This window comes from Grus americana, chromosome 3 (genome assembly GCF_028858705.1).
Source record: "Grus americana isolate bGruAme1 chromosome 3, bGruAme1.mat, whole genome shotgun sequence".
NCBI lineage: Eukaryota > Metazoa > Chordata > Aves > Gruiformes > Gruidae > Grus > Grus americana.
In genome coordinates this window covers 45,430,160-45,446,509 of record NC_072854.1, presented here as the reverse complement: position 1 = coordinate 45,446,509, position 16,350 = coordinate 45,430,160, and the positions used below count along the sequence as shown (strand labels likewise).

The window sequence follows — 16,350 nt, the reverse complement described above, 5'->3', positions numbered from 1 at the left end:
TCTGTGGTTTTATCTCTTTCCTTCTCTCGCTGCCTCTTTTTCTCTCTGCTTGTATAAAGGTAGAGAGGTGGGCTGGCTGTGGTTTTCTAACTTAGTTTGCAGGGATAAAAATTAAACTTTTTTTTTTTTTTGTGGTTCTGGGGGGGTGGGGTTTTTTGCCACTACTGCATTTTTCCTGCTGTAGAGGTTTGGTGGGCTAAATTATTGTATTACACATGATGTCATCAATATTTAAAACTATCTAAAGGGATGTTAAGAGGATGGGTGCCCAGTGACAGGACAAGGGGCAATGGCCACAAACTGGAACACGGGAAGTTCCGTCTGAATATGAGGAAAAACTTCTTCGAGGGTGCTAGAGCACTGGAACAGGCTGCCCAGAGAGGTTGTGGAGTCTCCTTCTCTGGAGATATTCAAAACCCACCTGGCTGCAATTCTGAACACTTCTGCCTGGCGTTCTTTTGCACAGGAGTCTGCTCCATTGGTCATGCCTGCAAAGCTGCGTGTAGCGTTCAGGAGTGACAGTGGGAACGACGTGGAGCCAGAGCAGATAACCAGTGCTCTTTGTTCCTAACGGTGTGTTTAGGCATGTGAGTGAGTTCCCCTAGCTGAGTAATCAACTTCAATCTAAGTTATTTACAACTATGTGATTGATGGATTCAAATTTTTCCAACTGTGAATTGAAAGAAACTTGGACTAGCCCACTAGAAACATCCCCCAGGGGAGAACAGTCCCCCATTCACCTGTTTCCTAAACCCAGATGTTTGTGTAACCAGCTGTTCTCCTGGCTTTCTCATCCTTTCCTTTCTTCCTGCTTGCTTGTTGCTTGTATTTTTTCATTAAACTGTGAGCCGCCTGGGGAAGGAACTGGTTTTGTTTCACTGCTATTTCTATTGCACCTAGCACAAAAAGCCTTTGATGCTGCTTGGGTTCTCTGCCCAGGCTCACAAGAGAGCTCACATACTGAATTAACAATGGCTGGCATTTAAACAACAAGCACATGGACCTGGTTGTCCATGGATACTCCTGTTTTTGACAAAAACCTTATCGCAAGTGCCTGACCTTCCACTCTGATGTGTGTATGAGCCCTGCCAACCTGGGAGAGTTTAATGAGTGGTGGGGGCAAGGGAGTGGGGACTGCTTGAACAGGTCCTTGTATCTATGGCTTGGCTCCAGATTCCCCCATGTGCTCCATCCTCAGTCTCTAGCCCTCGGTTTTCCTCTCCAGGTGGAGTATCCTAACTTTTCTGGCTGTATTTCATCACTCTGGTTAAAACATCCTCTTTTTAAGCTAGAAACTAAATTATTGCAGTAGAGATCATGTTAGTGAAGTATCAAACGTTGCAAGAATATAATACGCCTTGCTCGTTAGCTGATTTTTTTTTAATCCTTGCATTATTCCTAAATGCGCATCTGACACAGTGTAATCAAATTCAGTACTGTGCACTGAATATGAACTACGTATTCATACTGCAGAAACTTTTTTCTTAAAATCTGTGTATAGGAAACCAATAGAGATTTCACACTTCTCTTAGTGCAGTTGCTGTGGAAATTTAATAGCTGTTATTGGAATGGAGAGAATTTAAGTCAAATAAATTTGCAAATCTTTTGGCTTTGCCGTTGGAAGTTGTTCATGACTATGGAGCTATAGCTTCAATGCTTACAGGAGTAGTGGTAGTAGGAGGTAAAAAAAGTAATGTTCTAGCACCAGCCACACACCTGGGGATAGGGGTGAGGCAAGAGGTGATTTTTGCCCTGAGATTGGGAAAAGGTAATATGTGGGGCTTACTCTTTATTTCTGGATGTGGACCCTTGACTGTCCTATTCCCAGCCAGTTTTTCCTGTAACACAACAAACCAGAGCAAGGAGCTGATCTGGCCAAAAAAAATCCAACAGAGCAAACTATGTTTTTCTGCGTGATCTCAGGTACTCAGCTCTGATGTGGTTCGTCATGTTGCCTCACCAAGCAAAGGTGTACGGGGCAGTGGCGTTTGAGTGTGCCTTCGAGAGGAACTACTGATGGTTGGGAGAGTGCCTCAGCATCAGACCAAAGCCCAACAGTTCAGTTTTCACAGCTTCACCGCTTGTTTTTGCATGTTAACCTCCAGTGGCTCGTTCCAAATGCCTACACCCTTGCCGAGCTCCTGGAAAGGAAAGGTGGGCTCCTCTCACTTCAAACTCAATATTGGTCACTTAGTAATCAGGTGTAGCTGCCAGCTCCCTCATTCGTGGTGCTCCCCTTGTTGGTGTAGAGGATCTCTTACCCTGCCGCACGCAGGTGTATTCCCGCTGTACTTCACATTTAATTTCCTTTCATCAGGAGCATAAAGCTATAGCAAAACTTCGCTATCTACCCCAAGATGCACACAGGTACAAATAACTTGTATGCTAAAACTGCAACGCTGTTGACTTCAATCGATGTTTATTTAATAAAATTACTGATGTTAAAGGAGAAAAATGCATACCCAGGAACGCATAATTTCTCTTCCCCATCACCTCCCTTTTGAAGTCCTCAAAGCACCGCTTCTCCTGTCCTGCCTCTGCTGGGCTTTGCTGAGCTGGCGAGGGAGCAGTAACGCTTGGTATACAATCATCCTTCCGTTCCTCTAAAGCAGACTTTGTGGTTTATTTGGTTCTGTGCTGTCTCAGAATAACTTCCTATTTTTCCAGCTCGGGGTAAATTTTGTTGCATTGTCTCCTGCTTCGTGATGAGTGACCAAAAAATAGTTCTTTTTATGTAGTGCACTGTGTTGCAATCATAATCACGTATTTTCCCCAGCCCCTTCTCCAATGGAAAGTAGATTGCTGCTTTTACAACCTTTTCAAAATAATGTGATTCTGCTTAGGCTGAACAGTACTATAAATTTGAATAAAAATAATATTATTTTCAGGTGATGTTTTCATGATAAAAGTTAGCCTGCATTTCCCCTGGTTCCTCCAGGTTACAGGACAAAATTCTAATCGTTTAAAGTTTGTGCTAACAGTAGAGTTTATTTGTATTGACAAACGTCCCATTTTCTTTAAGCAATGTAAAATGATGTCATGTATTATTCTAGCCAAAAGGGCTTGGATTTCACCTACGATATAAAATCACCTGACCTGTCTTGACTTACACATGCATTAATTGCACAGCCACCTCTCAGTGCATTAGGAATTCAGGATATATACTTTGATCTGCATTTTATTGTGCTTTTATTCCCACATGGAGTCACTCCAGCAATATAATCAATATTCACTTTTTCTAAAATATAATTTTTTTTTCTGCTTAAAAGGATTGTGAAGACCATTAGTGTTCCATTAATAAATCTGAAACCTCTGTTACATCCTCATGAGTTAAAAAAAAAAAAAGCAAACCTGAAACATCTTCAAGATTAAAATGCTAATGTTGCCTTGTACAGTAGTTGCATGCTAAAAACTTGCAATAATAGAAAGTATAGAAAAAGATCTGGTGTTTATTTTCCTGAATTAAAGTAAGCACATACAACCTGAAGACAGGTAAAAATTAAACAAAAAATACAATAAAAAGGAGACCTCAGAAGAACGTATCCAGCTCACACAAATAACTGCAAAAGTTAGCAGGTTTACCCAGAACGCCCTCTGACGAAGCACAGTCCCAGCACTGAAACTTGGGGTTTAATTCCCAGCTTTGCCTTCCTGCTGTGGGAGAATCGGCAGCTCAGCGCCTCACCTCCCTTGATCCACCTTGAAGTTAACACTTTACAAAGTGAATGGGACCGGGCTGCCCCAGAGCCGCGGGGGATCTGCTCGTAGGGGTGCTCCCCCTAAGCTACCCGGGCTGCAGGGCTTTGTGGCGGGTAATGGAAGAAACTTCCATTCCTATCCCATGCAGGTTGTGCAGCATCTCTGCCTTACGGAATCCTACCTGTAGATAAGAAAAAGCTGCTGTCTACAGGACTACTTGATAAGCACCTTTTTCCAGAACCAAATTCACAATAAACCAAAATCCTGCTATCTGCTATGGTGCTCACTGGTTCGCCTTCCCAGAGGCTGCGGACAGCAGGCCATGGGCTCTGCCGCTTGCTCTCCCATCCCTCTGCATTTTCAGACCTCTCAGGGGATGAAAGCGCAGCCTTAGCCTCAGGGACACATCCTCTGGAAGGGGCTCTTCTCCCTGTTGCCATTCCTTCTTGTTCTCCCACTACCTTTGGTTGGCAGTTGATTAGCAGACAGATGTGTTGCACTGGCGTTATCTCCTCTTCACGTGTTGTGGTCCTGTCGCCCCGGGTTGACAGGGTTTGTGCTCGCTAATGGTACGTTGCCCCATTTTGCAGGGTCTGCAGCAACTAGCGCTTTCATCTCTGTCATCACATCTCATGTCACCTTAGGCCAGTTGCTAGCTAATCTAAGGCAGCTGCATTAAACAACTTGTTTTCCCACAAAAAAACACCTCTTACTTAACAGGGTTTTATCTGAAGACTGCATGCATCTTTTGAAAAGAGTAAATATGGTAAGGAAAGGAAATCTGTTTAAGGAAATCTGCAAAAAGTTCATATATCTCAATTATTAATCAAACATGAAGTGAGACGCCAACGAGGTCACAGCAGCATGTACTGCAAATCTTAGTTCTTCTGATCAGAGGATGCTGTCAGTGGGAGAGGGAGAGCAAAGACGAGGAGCCACTGCACGGGGCTGTGGCAAGCAATCCGTAGCTGGTTCCCAACGCTGTTCTGCTTTTGGAGAAGAGTGGCTGGAAAGCTGCCAGGCACAAAAGGACCTGGGGGTGTTGGTCGACAGCCGGCTGAATATGAGCCAGCAGTGTGCCCAGGTGGCCAAGAAGGCCAACAGCATCCTGGCTTGTATCAGGAATAGTGTGGCCAGCAGGAGTAGGGAAGTGATCGTCCCCCTGTACTCGGCACTGGTGAGGCTGCACCTTGAGTACCGTGTTTGGTTTTGGGCCCCTCACTACAAGACAGACATTGAGGTGCTGGAGCGTGTCCAGAGAAGGGCAACGAAGCTGGTGAAGGGTCTGGAGCACAAGTCTGATGAGGAGCAGCTGAGGGAACTGGGGTTGCTTAGCCTGGAGAAGAGGAGGCTGAGGGGAGACCTTATTGGTCTCTACAGCTACCTGAAAGGAGGCTGTAGCCAGGTGGGTGTTGGTCTCTTCTCCCAAGTAACAAGGGATAGGACAAGAGGAAATGGCCTCAAGTTGTGCCAGGGGAGGTTTAGATTGGGTATTAGGAAATAATTTCTTCACCAAAGGGTTATCAAGCATTGGAACAGGCTGCCCAGGGAAGCGGTTGAGTCACCATCCCTGGAGGTATTTAAAAGACCCATAGATGTGGTGCTTAGGGACATGGGTTAGTGGTGGACTTGGCAGTGCTAGGTTAATGGTTGGACTTGATGATCCTAAAAGGTCTTTTCCAACCTAAACGATTCTATGATTCTGCTGAGAAAGTTTCACATGAAAGATCTGACTATAAAAGTAGGTAACTGTTCATATGACATTATGAGGATTGTCAGTCATCCAAAAAGCTTGTAATAAAATAAAAACAACTAAAGGATTGTGAGACTGTAGGTCTGTCAGCTGAGTTTTTTTTCTGTTTATCTGGCTCTGTATTAATAACTCATGGATATGACCAACTTAGCAGTGACCTGCCAGCCTGAGTATTTCCACCTGCAGAAAGCAGGAAGTTTCAGGCAAAGTCTTTTTTTTTTTTTTTTTTTTTTTTTTTGGAAAAAGCAAGGAATGCTGAGTTATTTATATCATTTGGGGTAGTCTCAGGGCATGTGTCACCTCAGAAAGTGGCTTTTGTTTACCAGAAAGTGCAAGGTAAACTCTGGGGAACTGCTTGAATTGCACTTAATGTGGACTTAGATATAGCTACTTCGGTATAGCACAGTAGTTTGGACTCTGGATGTTTTGCATTTCCTATGTATTTGTACCTTTGTATGTCATTAAAGTTATCATTAACCCCTTTTCTAGATCCAAATCGAAATGCAGCATGACTATTTTGCAGCTTTACATTGGCAATTTTTACCTGAATAATTAAAAAGATGTGTATATGAAACTCAAGCTGCCCAGAGAGATCATTAATATTACAACAAAACGAATCCTGGCAGCAGTCAGCAATTATTTCAGAAGGATCTTGGAAAGCCTGCTCATGATGAAAAAGCCTTTTTTCACCCTCTCATAAACTCAGCCCTCACCACAAAACCCTATTAAATTATGTCTTCTGCAGAGAAGGGCTCAGTGAGTTTGGGCTATTCCAAAGAGAAGGAAAGCATTTCTGTATGCCTGGAGGATGCCCCGCCTGTACACGAAGTGAGAACCCTACCTGAGCAGGGGTGTCACTTTGGCTGGGGACAGCTGGTCCCCGTGCACGGGCATGGCGAGGCCGCTTTCGCTTCAGGCAGAGCAACCCATGAAAACAACCCGTACCCATTAATGGAGCTGTTAAAAGCTTCGTGCTGCCCAAACTCTGGCTGCTTGGAAGAGAGAGGGCAGCGAGCAGGAGCCATGGGTGATACCAGTATGGGAGATGAGGAAAAAATGTGTGGGTCTATTTCTTGAAGTCCCGGGGGGAGATTTGGTGAGTAAAGCTCTGCTGTTCAAACCCAGTTAGCAGCAGTACGGAAAAGCAAAACTCGGGGTGAGGTGTTTGGCGTAAGCCCTGATTTTTAAAACATTTATTTAGTTCTCAGCCAAAATACAGATGGGATGGCTTCTGCGGTGGGACTCTGCAAACGCTGAGCTCAGACCACAGTTTTGACAGCCCACTGTGCTAACTGCAGGCTTTTTTAAAGAGGTGCAAAGTCATTACAGAAAAAAAATAGATGAATGTGATGAGGAACAAGAGGTTTTATACCAACATACAGAATCTAGTAACACTAATGAGTTTATTAGTGCCTCCCTGCCCCCAAATCAAACTGCAGACTTCAAAAGAAAAATCTGACTTGCTATATAACAAAATAGGCTTAGATTTATGTTAACTGGAAAATTCCACTTATTTTATTTTGTTATACGCTCTTCCTTTAGGCAGCTGCACTAGAACAGATTACAGATAAAAGTGTACTTTAACATATTAGATCTTGTTTTGCTCTGCACGACGTATCTGAGGGATCATGGTTCCAGACTGTGCCGCACTCAGTGTGTATTTGCAGCCAGACAGGCACGTGGGTGTATCACTGTTAGCTCTTATTTTCACCATTCCAAAACAACAACAAAAAAAAGTGGTAATTTAGCAAAGATGCAGAGCTGGATTCCCACCCTCCCTGAGCAAGAGCGCGAGGTGGCTGTCAGTCTGGTGGGCATCACCTGTGAGCTTCGAAGGGAGACTGCAGCACCTGCGATGCACAGCAGCAGGAAACAATATTTACTATCGGACAAAGTGCTGCGGCTCGGGCTCCTGGGCACTACCGCTGCCTAACAAGCCTCTCTGATACAGGTTCACTGGTCACAGGCAACAGCGCTGCCTGGCAAGGCTGCGCACCTTCCCTGGAGGAATGGACACTGCCACCTTCCACACCCACGGAAAAGGCAGGCTGAGGACACGCTCCTTGCTGTTTTGCCCGCAGATAAGCTTGGCTACCAGACTGCCAAGCCAAACCGATCCAGTACCTGCTGGCAGGACACTTTGAAAGCCTGAGGAGGAAGAGAGGCTGGCAGAGCACTGCTAGCGAGTCAAGTGTGTGGGACAGGTACGAGGGTACAGAACTTGTGTTTTATCCGTGTTCTTTATTTGCTGGTGTTAAACTCTGGCTACCAAGATGTGACATTCTGACTTGCACCTTTTAAATGCTCAAGTCCAGCCAGTGCCATGCAGGTCATAACCAACCTCTTAAAATCTCATTTATGAGCAGGATGGCAAGGCTGCCAGGGTGTCTGTGGGGATCTGTATCTGACATACCACGAGGCACATGGGCTCTGCTCCCAAGGCTTCCCACGCTGCATCCTGGGAGGCATAGCTGTGTGCTGGACTCTTGCAGCCTCTGGGCAACACCGCACCCGGAACAGGAGTAACACAGTGTAAGGTCCTTCTCCAGAAGGAGGGTGGCAATCTCCTTGTCAAACAAATGTTAAACATCTGACTAGAGTACTGCTCTAGTAATCCTGGGGCAACCGGTTTCCCTTCCCTTCGTACAGCATCATAATGCCAGCAAAGGCACAAGCTGGACTACCAAAACACAGCATTGACTTTCACAGCATAAATTGCAGTAATGCTTTCTTCAAAACACCAGGTTTGCCCACCTTGTCTGGGGCAGCACTGGGAGGTGAATGATTTACTTCCTCCTTCCCTCTTTCCTCTCCTTCACAGGTCTTCCCTGCTTGTGCTGGCCACTGATTCACAATGCAGGTTTTAGGATAGCTCATTTGCCTCTGAAAGTCAGGCAGTGGCAGCAGCTGGGACATGGATGCCCAGGACCTTTCTCTGCCCTCGCAGAAGCTTAGATCCCATCTGTAACTGGAACCCTCTTATCTGTAACACAGCAAGCAATTCCCTTGCAGTAGCAAAAGCTCAGACCAGCTACCAGGCTGTGACTGTCCAGATTTATTAGGCTGTTTGCCACTTGAAACAAATCTTCAGCCTGAGATTTGCAGGTACTGTAGCAGAGAAAAAGCATTTTCGTCTCTTCACTGCCCTCATGTTTTAACAAAACCTCATGCTGCAAATCATCAGCTGTGGCATGAAGCAGCTGCTGCTCTCACTTTCCACTCTTACTTCATTACCTGCGCATCATCTGTAGCGTGGAGTGGCCCAAAAGCTGTGAAGAAGGTGCTCAGCCAGCACCTCACTAAGGATGAGGGCAAAGGAGCACAGCAGGTTTTGGAGGGAACAACCTGTTTGTGGAACAAGATCTACTGGGTCCCTGGGACCTCTTTGATCCCATTAATTCCCGAGAATGGGGCATCAGCAGAGTGTTGAACACAGGCTATGTATCAAACACCGGGCTCTTGTGATGTAGCCTGTGGCTGCTGAATACCTGTAAACAACAAGAGAAAAGTGAGGAATAAAACAAAATGTTGCAAGGAGCTACCGCAGGAAAGTGCCAGAACATAGCAGCCTTCCCGGTGAGTGCAGGCAGGAGGCAGGGACTCTCATTGGCCACCGCTGGCACTTGGAGTTGGCGCTGAACTCCACAGCTTTGCTCACAGCTCATCTCTTCCTCCTTTGTCTCAAATGTGCCATACCCTGAGGTAAAGCATCTACAAAGCCATGGTCATAGACTCTGTCTATGCCCACTGGGCACTGAAAGTTGCTCCACTTGTGTGAAGAATCGGGTCATTTCTATTGCCCCTTATGGTGTAATAAAGTATCTAACTTGTGGCAGCTTTTTGGACCAGCTGTGTACACACGACAGCATTTAATGAAGGACTAAGTATTTGGGCAGTGGTATTAATCAGAAGACAAAGGGTATTGGTAGCATTTTAGGGTCAGTGTGATGTGCAGAGCTGTGGATATTTGGCAGAATATAACACCAAGTCCTGCTCACACCATCACGGGGCACCCAGGGCTCCCGCTGCAGCAGGGAGGCTGCAGGGCAAGGGAGCACTGGGACCCTCAGCGCCAGATAAATCTCAAGGGATTTCTTCAGGGTCACTTTGCTTCCCATTCTTTGTACCTTTATGTGTGTAAAGTGTTCTCGGTCACCTCACAACGCATCAGAACAACAGAAAGCAAATTGCTGCAGGATGCCGGGTGTTCAGCGAAGCGCGTGGTAATGTTCAGCTGAGGTCAGGCACTGGGGTGTGATGGTGTGGCGTCTTTTGTCCCAAATACGGGATAAAATTCCAGGCCTGTGTTCCTCCGTAAAGGAACAGTGCAGTGATCCTCGGAGCAGCAGACCACGGATATGTTGACGGCACCGGCTTACACCCGAAAACTCAGGCATGAAATGCGGTCAGCATCACGGCTTTTAGCCCGAAATTCTGGACAACGGCTGCCGAGCGGCGGCGCGGGCTCCGTCCGTGCAACCCTCCCACCCCGGGCCCGACGGGGGGACGCGGGGGCCTCCGCAAGGGCAGGGCAGGCCCGGCCCACCCCATCCCCTCTCCTCCCCTCCCGCCGCCTTGCGCAGCCGCGCAGCGACGGCCAAGGGAGCCGCCGGAGCCGCCCGGCGCGGCCCTCCCCGCCGCCGCGGCTGGGCTGGGCAGGGAGGGGCAGGGGAGGGCAGGTGTGGGGGCTCCGCGGTGCGGCGGGGGATGCGGGGCCCGGGCGCAGCATGCTGTGGGGGGTGGGCCTGGCGGCGCCCCGCTCCTGCGTGGCGGACCTGAGCCGCAACCGCAGCCTGTCGCTGGGGTGGTGCGCGGGGCCCGAGGAGCCGCCGCCCGCCCTCTATGGGGGCGAGATCGTCGCCTTCCCGCTGGCGGGCGGGGGCGCGGGAGGCACCATGGCGGCGCTGGGCTCCGACTCCTGGTGGAAGAAGACGCTGTACCTGACGGGCGGCGCCCTGCTGGCCGCCGCCGCCTACCTGCTCCACGAGCTGCTGGCCATACGGTGAGGCTGCGGGGGTTCCCGGAGTGGCGGGGCCTGCGCGGGGCCGGGCGCTGCCCGCTGGGAAGAAGCGGTGGTGGAAGCGAAGGGCGCGCTCACCGCGGGGCTGAGGCGACGCTTACCTGAGGGGAGAGGGCGTTGAGGCCTGGTGGGTTGGTGTCTCTGCTTCACCGTGATTTTGCCTTTTTTTAAAAAAAACCCCCTTTTTCCTCCATTTACCCTTTGCAGCAGTGCAGGAGGTGGCTGTGAAGGGGTGCCCTGCGCTCGCCTCCACAGGTGTCCCAGGGCGGCCGCGGGGGCTGGCAGCCGCCGTGCCTGGCGCTGTGCGGGGCTCTGCCTGCCCTCGGCTGCCCTGGCGCAGGGTGAGCCGAGCCGAGCCTGCCGCCTGCCTCGCACTGCTCCGATGACTCAAAAACCTGCACCACTCCATTAAAGGAGGATGTGTGCGTTGCCTTGGCCAGGATTTCTTCATTATCTATTTAATGTATCATGCTCCTGTGGGTTTGTTTTTTTTTTTTTTTTAATTCTATTTTGTTTCTGACAGGAAAGAGCAAGAGCTTGATTCAAAAGATGCTATCATACTGCATCAGTTTTCAAGGCCTAAAAATGGTGTTCCAAGTTTATCTCCGTTCTGTCTAAAAATGGAAACTTACTTGAGGATGGCTGATTTGCCCTACCAGGTACATTGTGCTGTTTTCCTTTACGTTGCAGCTCGCTCTAATTGCATGAAATGGCAAATAAGCATTCTGTCTCTCCTCCCTCCCCAATCTGTCTCCCCCAGGGACATGTAAACATACACCTACAACTAGGTGGGTACGCTGACAATTTTATGTCTCCGGTTAAATTTAGTGTATAACCTTTAAAAATATGACTTGTATAACATTGATCTGGAACATCTCTAGATTTAACTGGCAAAGCTAAATGAGTGTTAGAAGGTAACTTGGCTGGAAATGCTGAAGTGGAAGAGTAGCCTGGAGTTTATATAACTCTAAATAACGCCCCAAAACTAAAGCATGACATAATTTGGTCTTTGAATTTTACCGTGCTAAAGAGGTCAAGATTAGACAGGTGCAGAGGAAACTCTTTCCTGGAGGGTTTCTCTCTGGACCTCTCCTGCGAAGACATGCTTGCCTTTTGCTTCACCTTCCATCGCCGGTGCTTCCCTTCCAGTGAAGGAAGACAGGATTGCTTTTAGAGGTGATGAATACCGCTCCTGAATTGTGGCAGGGTGCATCCCATGCCATCTTCCTGCAGGGGACGAAGCCCAAGCTACTCCAGTGAATGAAAGCCAGGAGAGCAGAAATTTGAATCTAGCAGTCTCGCCTCTTAGCGTCAAGGTTTAGTTGTGACGCCGTGAGTCTGGCGCATGCCTCGTTGCGGTGTCGGCAAGCTGTACAGCATGCAAGCTCTTTGAAACATGGGATGGGTTTCTTTTCTGTTTGCGTAAAGCATTGAGTGTGTTTAAGATGATACAACAGTGGTGATAAATATAACAGGAATCTTAGGTAGAAGAAATGTCTGCCTCTCTTCCCCCCCCGCCCCCACTCCGCCAGTGATGTAAATTTGGCATCTTTGTCTCAAAGAGGCTAAGCTGTGGGTAAGTTGCACGCTCACCCCACATGGGTTCAAGTCCCTTTTTACTGCTGCATACCAAGGTGTTAGGAAGAATGTTTCATTTATGTCCAGTGTTTTACAGAGGAAGAGCAAACATGTTACAACTTTTTATTTTTTTTTTACACATTTGTGGTTGATATTGATTCAGCTTTGTATGCGATTAAACTCCTTTACATCGGAAGTGAAAGAAAACCTAATTAGTACATTTTGCTTAAGTCTTTAAAAGCCTGAGTTTAATGTTCATTATCTTAAGATCTAATGGTACTTGAATCAGATACTTCAGAGCATTAAAGAGGGAAATTTCCCTCGTTTAAGATTGCAGAACCTACAAGATACTGAAGTTTGAACATGTCACTGGAGCAGGAGGACTTAGTGCACATCATTTCTTCACCCAGAGTAATTTGGGTAGAAATAGCATGTTTGAAGGGAAAACTATTTTGGTGAGATCTGTTTTCTTTCTAATGGCAGTTGATGTGGTCCAGAGGTTTGCAATGATCAATGTTGCTCTGGTGGAGAGTAGTTGAAGAAAGCTGCAGTATAAAAGATGGTTGTGACAGGATACGGTCACTTCTAAAAGATAGCACTGCGCATTTCTGTGATTCAGGATGGAGTTGTTCAGACACCTAATGCTGGGTAGAAGTGAATCACCCAGCTTTTCGGAGAGAGGGGGATTTCCAGAGGATTGTCCTCCCCTCTTTGTTTTCTATGCTGAAGGTCAGCATTGGTTTTTGATGTTGCATCTCTCTCTATTCGTACTCACTAGCTGTGAGCACAATAAGCTGGTGTAGGCCAGTAGGACCACCAAAAGCAACAGTCCTACCTTCGTGGCTCCCCCTTGTCCCTTCTGGCACATGCTTTTCTGGGCCAGAGCTGGCCCAGCTGGAGCCATGAAGGTTTAGGTTATTTGGTTTTAGCTCATCTTGGTTCCCCACATGTTCCACACGCCATGCTGCAGGAACGGATCCCCGTGGGTGCTGGGAACGCCAGGTTGCTGCTTTTAGCCATGCTGACTTAGACGGGCTTAAGGTGTTTGTGGGGTTACTTGACCTTGCGTAGGGCTTTAGAGGTAAGTTTGGTGGAGCTAAACTTATGAGCTGAGGATGTAGCTTTTTTCCCCAGAAGAGGCAGATTCTGTTTCTTGTGTTAGGAGTACAGTGCTGTGTTCATCTCCAGCGGGTAGAGGAAGGTATGGATGCCAACGTGGCATTAAGTGGTAGCGTAGCAGGAGGGGAGCCAGCAGGCAGTGCCGTTCTCAGCGGGAGTTACAAAGTTCCTTAGACTACCTAGAGGCTTTTATTTTATTCCATTGTGGCTGTGTTATCTGTAGGACACTGTAGGTGACAGAGACATCCAGTGGCCCCCCCCCCCTTTCTCCCCCAGCGGGCAGCAGGGTGTAGGGGGGTGCAGCTGGATGCAGGAGGAGACACCTCGCTTCCCTGTGTGCTGGTGGGGGCTGTGATGGAGAAGCCATGGCACTCTGGGTGGCTGCTGCTGCTGGGGCTTGCCTCTGGAGACTTGCTGTGGTCATTGCCTTCCCAGGGAGGGGGTGCTTCAAAGGGACGGTTGTGAAATGGGGTGAAGAAAAAGCAGCAAGGTGGTCAGACTGCTTTTACTCTTTCAATTCCTTGTGTTTATACTTTATTATAGTGCATCAGACTATTGAATAACGTGCTGTGTGTTACACGACATATTTTAATGGCATGTGAGAAGTGGAGTTGGGTGACACATTCCTACCTTACTCTCATCTGAATTTCTCCCAACAGATGCGGTCTTGCAAGGTGCTTACATTTTCTTGAAACTGCCTTTCTAGGTGCAAGTTCTCAGTCAAAAATAATTTGGGCAGCCCCACCCCAGCTGGGCTGTTATAGTACCCAGCTTTTTTTTTCCAAAATGTTTGATACTTTTCTTGATAAAACTTGTTTTGAAGGAGCTCATTCTGGGTGCTTGTGGAGATCTTTTGGGTGTTCCTTGATTCCCTTGTTAATATTAAGAGCTGAGTGTTTATGTAATCCGATAAGTATTGTGTCAGCACAGCAGAAACACGCTGTTTTCATGCCAGGTCTGTGAAGATGGTAGCCTCCTTGGGAAGAGGCATGAGTAAAAGTAAAAGCAGAAGCAGCAGTAATTGAAAATGTGGAGCCTAATTTCTTCTATAAAAGGAGAAAGTACTATAAAATTAGCCCAGAAGTGCCCTATGCTATTCTGTTTGTAAACTTCTCTATAAATGAGCTTCTGGGGAGCTCTTGTTATTGTTGCTTTGCAGGCTGCAGTTCAGTTAAATGTATTATGAGGTATGAGGGGGTATTTTGTTTGGTTGTTTTTGTTTTTTCAATGATAATACCATGACTTTTCCCTGCTTTGCAGCTGGAACAATTTTTAAGTGGAAAATTGATAAATATTTGATGACAATTAGTAGCAGCCATAAGGATACCGAGGTTTCAAGCCTAAAAATACCCATTTGAGAACAGTGGATACAAGAACAATATAATAGATTTGTCAAGAGACTAAGGTTTTCTCAGGTCATTGAAAGATGTTTCCTATTTTGTTTGATAAACTGTATGTATTGAAACATGAAAATCCTCAGAAGGCTTTTTTAATTTCAGATAAACCAACTTTCCTATAAGAACTTTAGCTCTCATTTGTGTTTTTGAGAGTGTAATATTAATGCGGTACTAACAAGTTTTTATGCAATGTATTTATATATAATATATATATGTGCTTGAAGAAATGTGCAGTTGAATAATAAGAACTTGCTTTTTTCTGGATTGCAAATGATGTGGACTACAGTAAGTGCAATATGTAATAAACACATCTTCAAGTCTGGTAGCTTCTGCAGAATATCAGTGTTTGTGCACAAGAGAAATCTCATACTGAAAGGGCTTAACAAAAATTAAGCCAGCAATGCTCAGTGCCATATAGACACACTATGTAGTTCCAGAAAAAGCTGATGATTCTGTAGTAAATTCATAATGAAAAATTATGGAAGCCTATCAGTTTGAGTGCTGAAAGAGCCTTTTTAATGAAGGAAGGGTCTGGAAAGTGGAAGGATGGGGTAGTGCTCTCCTTTCAATTTCGTGTGTTCAGCCATTGTAGAGTTTCTCCCATGGACCAGAGTAATAACCCCCATGTCACCCACACATGCAAGCAGAGTGGATTTGGTTACTTTATTCACCTATGCAGGGATGTGGTTGATGAGACATAATATAATATGCTGTTCCTACCATGCTATTTGTTTGGGCAGAAATCCCAGAAAAGGCTACAGCTAGAAGGCATTGTTTTCCCAGCAGCATTACCCGTTTTGTCTGTTTTCATCCACAAGGGAAGAGCCTCTGGGAACAGCCACGCATTCGTAGTGCTTTGCCCATCTGCGTTTTGAGTGGTAGCCAGGATGCTGAACTGGAGGTGCGTCCTGGTGTATGTGCCTTGTTGTGGGATGAGGACCTTAATCCATGTTTAGTGCATCTAGGAAGGATAAATACTTGAGACCCAAACAGGTCAGTCCAGAACTGGTAACCCTAAACCTCCAGCAATTAGGAACTAGATCCCAAAATGCTTAGGGTGACTGCTGGAGATTGAGTGCAGGGCATTTATTGTGAGCCTTTATGGTTTGACTTTCTGAGCTAGGATTTGTCATTCACTAAATAACAGGATGAGAATTACAAGAAAGGAAGAAAGTTCTGCCTTGTGTCTTTGCCTTCAGAAGTAAGAGAGAATTGACGTCAAACATCTAACTATGTTTTGGAAGCCAGCTATTCCTCTTGTGTTTGTCAGGTGAGACTCTGTTTCACCTTCTCCAACTGGAAAATGGGGAAAATACATTGCTGCTTCTGCATGAGTGCTACATGGAGCAGATATACCAGTATTCAGCGATGCACTGGTCCTGGGCTCTTGGAGACCCAGTTGTAACAAGTGTGTCTGAAAATGTATGAGACTGTAAGTTGCTGCCCGGTGAAGGGATGATATGCCTTTCACTATATATGTGCTTGTGATTGTGTGTGTTTTATTCTTGGAGGTAATGCAGCTATCTGACGTAGGTAGTGGATTAATCTTTCTAAAGTACTTTTAACGTGAAAAGTGTTGCTCTGTGCAAGAACCCAATTTAGGTGTGAGTCCTGTGATGAAAAATTTGTTTAGAATAACGGACCCAATCTTTCAGGATACCTGAGCATCTCCAACTCCTTAAATAACCTGGGTACTTAAATAATATTACATTACATGGCATCCAGCATAAAAGCATATAACACCTTGCAGGAACTGGATATAATTTTATGTGAATTGTCATATA

The 16,350-nt window shown here is 46.4% G+C and overlaps 1 protein-coding gene across 1 annotated transcript in view; it reads left to right on the top strand.

The window, feature by feature from the left end:
* The first annotated feature begins 10,089 nt into the window (after positions 1-10,089).
* Positions 10,090-16,350, top strand: part of FAXC (failed axon connections homolog, metaxin like GST domain containing) — a 29,441-nt gene continuing 23,180 nt past the window's right edge. Inside the window, exons 1-2 of the mRNA XM_054822365.1 lie at positions 10,090-10,454; positions 10,996-11,131. Coding sequence (XP_054678340.1) covers positions 10,180-10,454; positions 10,996-11,131 — 411 coding nt within the window. The 5' untranslated portion in view covers positions 10,090-10,179. The remainder of the gene's footprint in view (positions 10,455-10,995; positions 11,132-16,350) is intronic.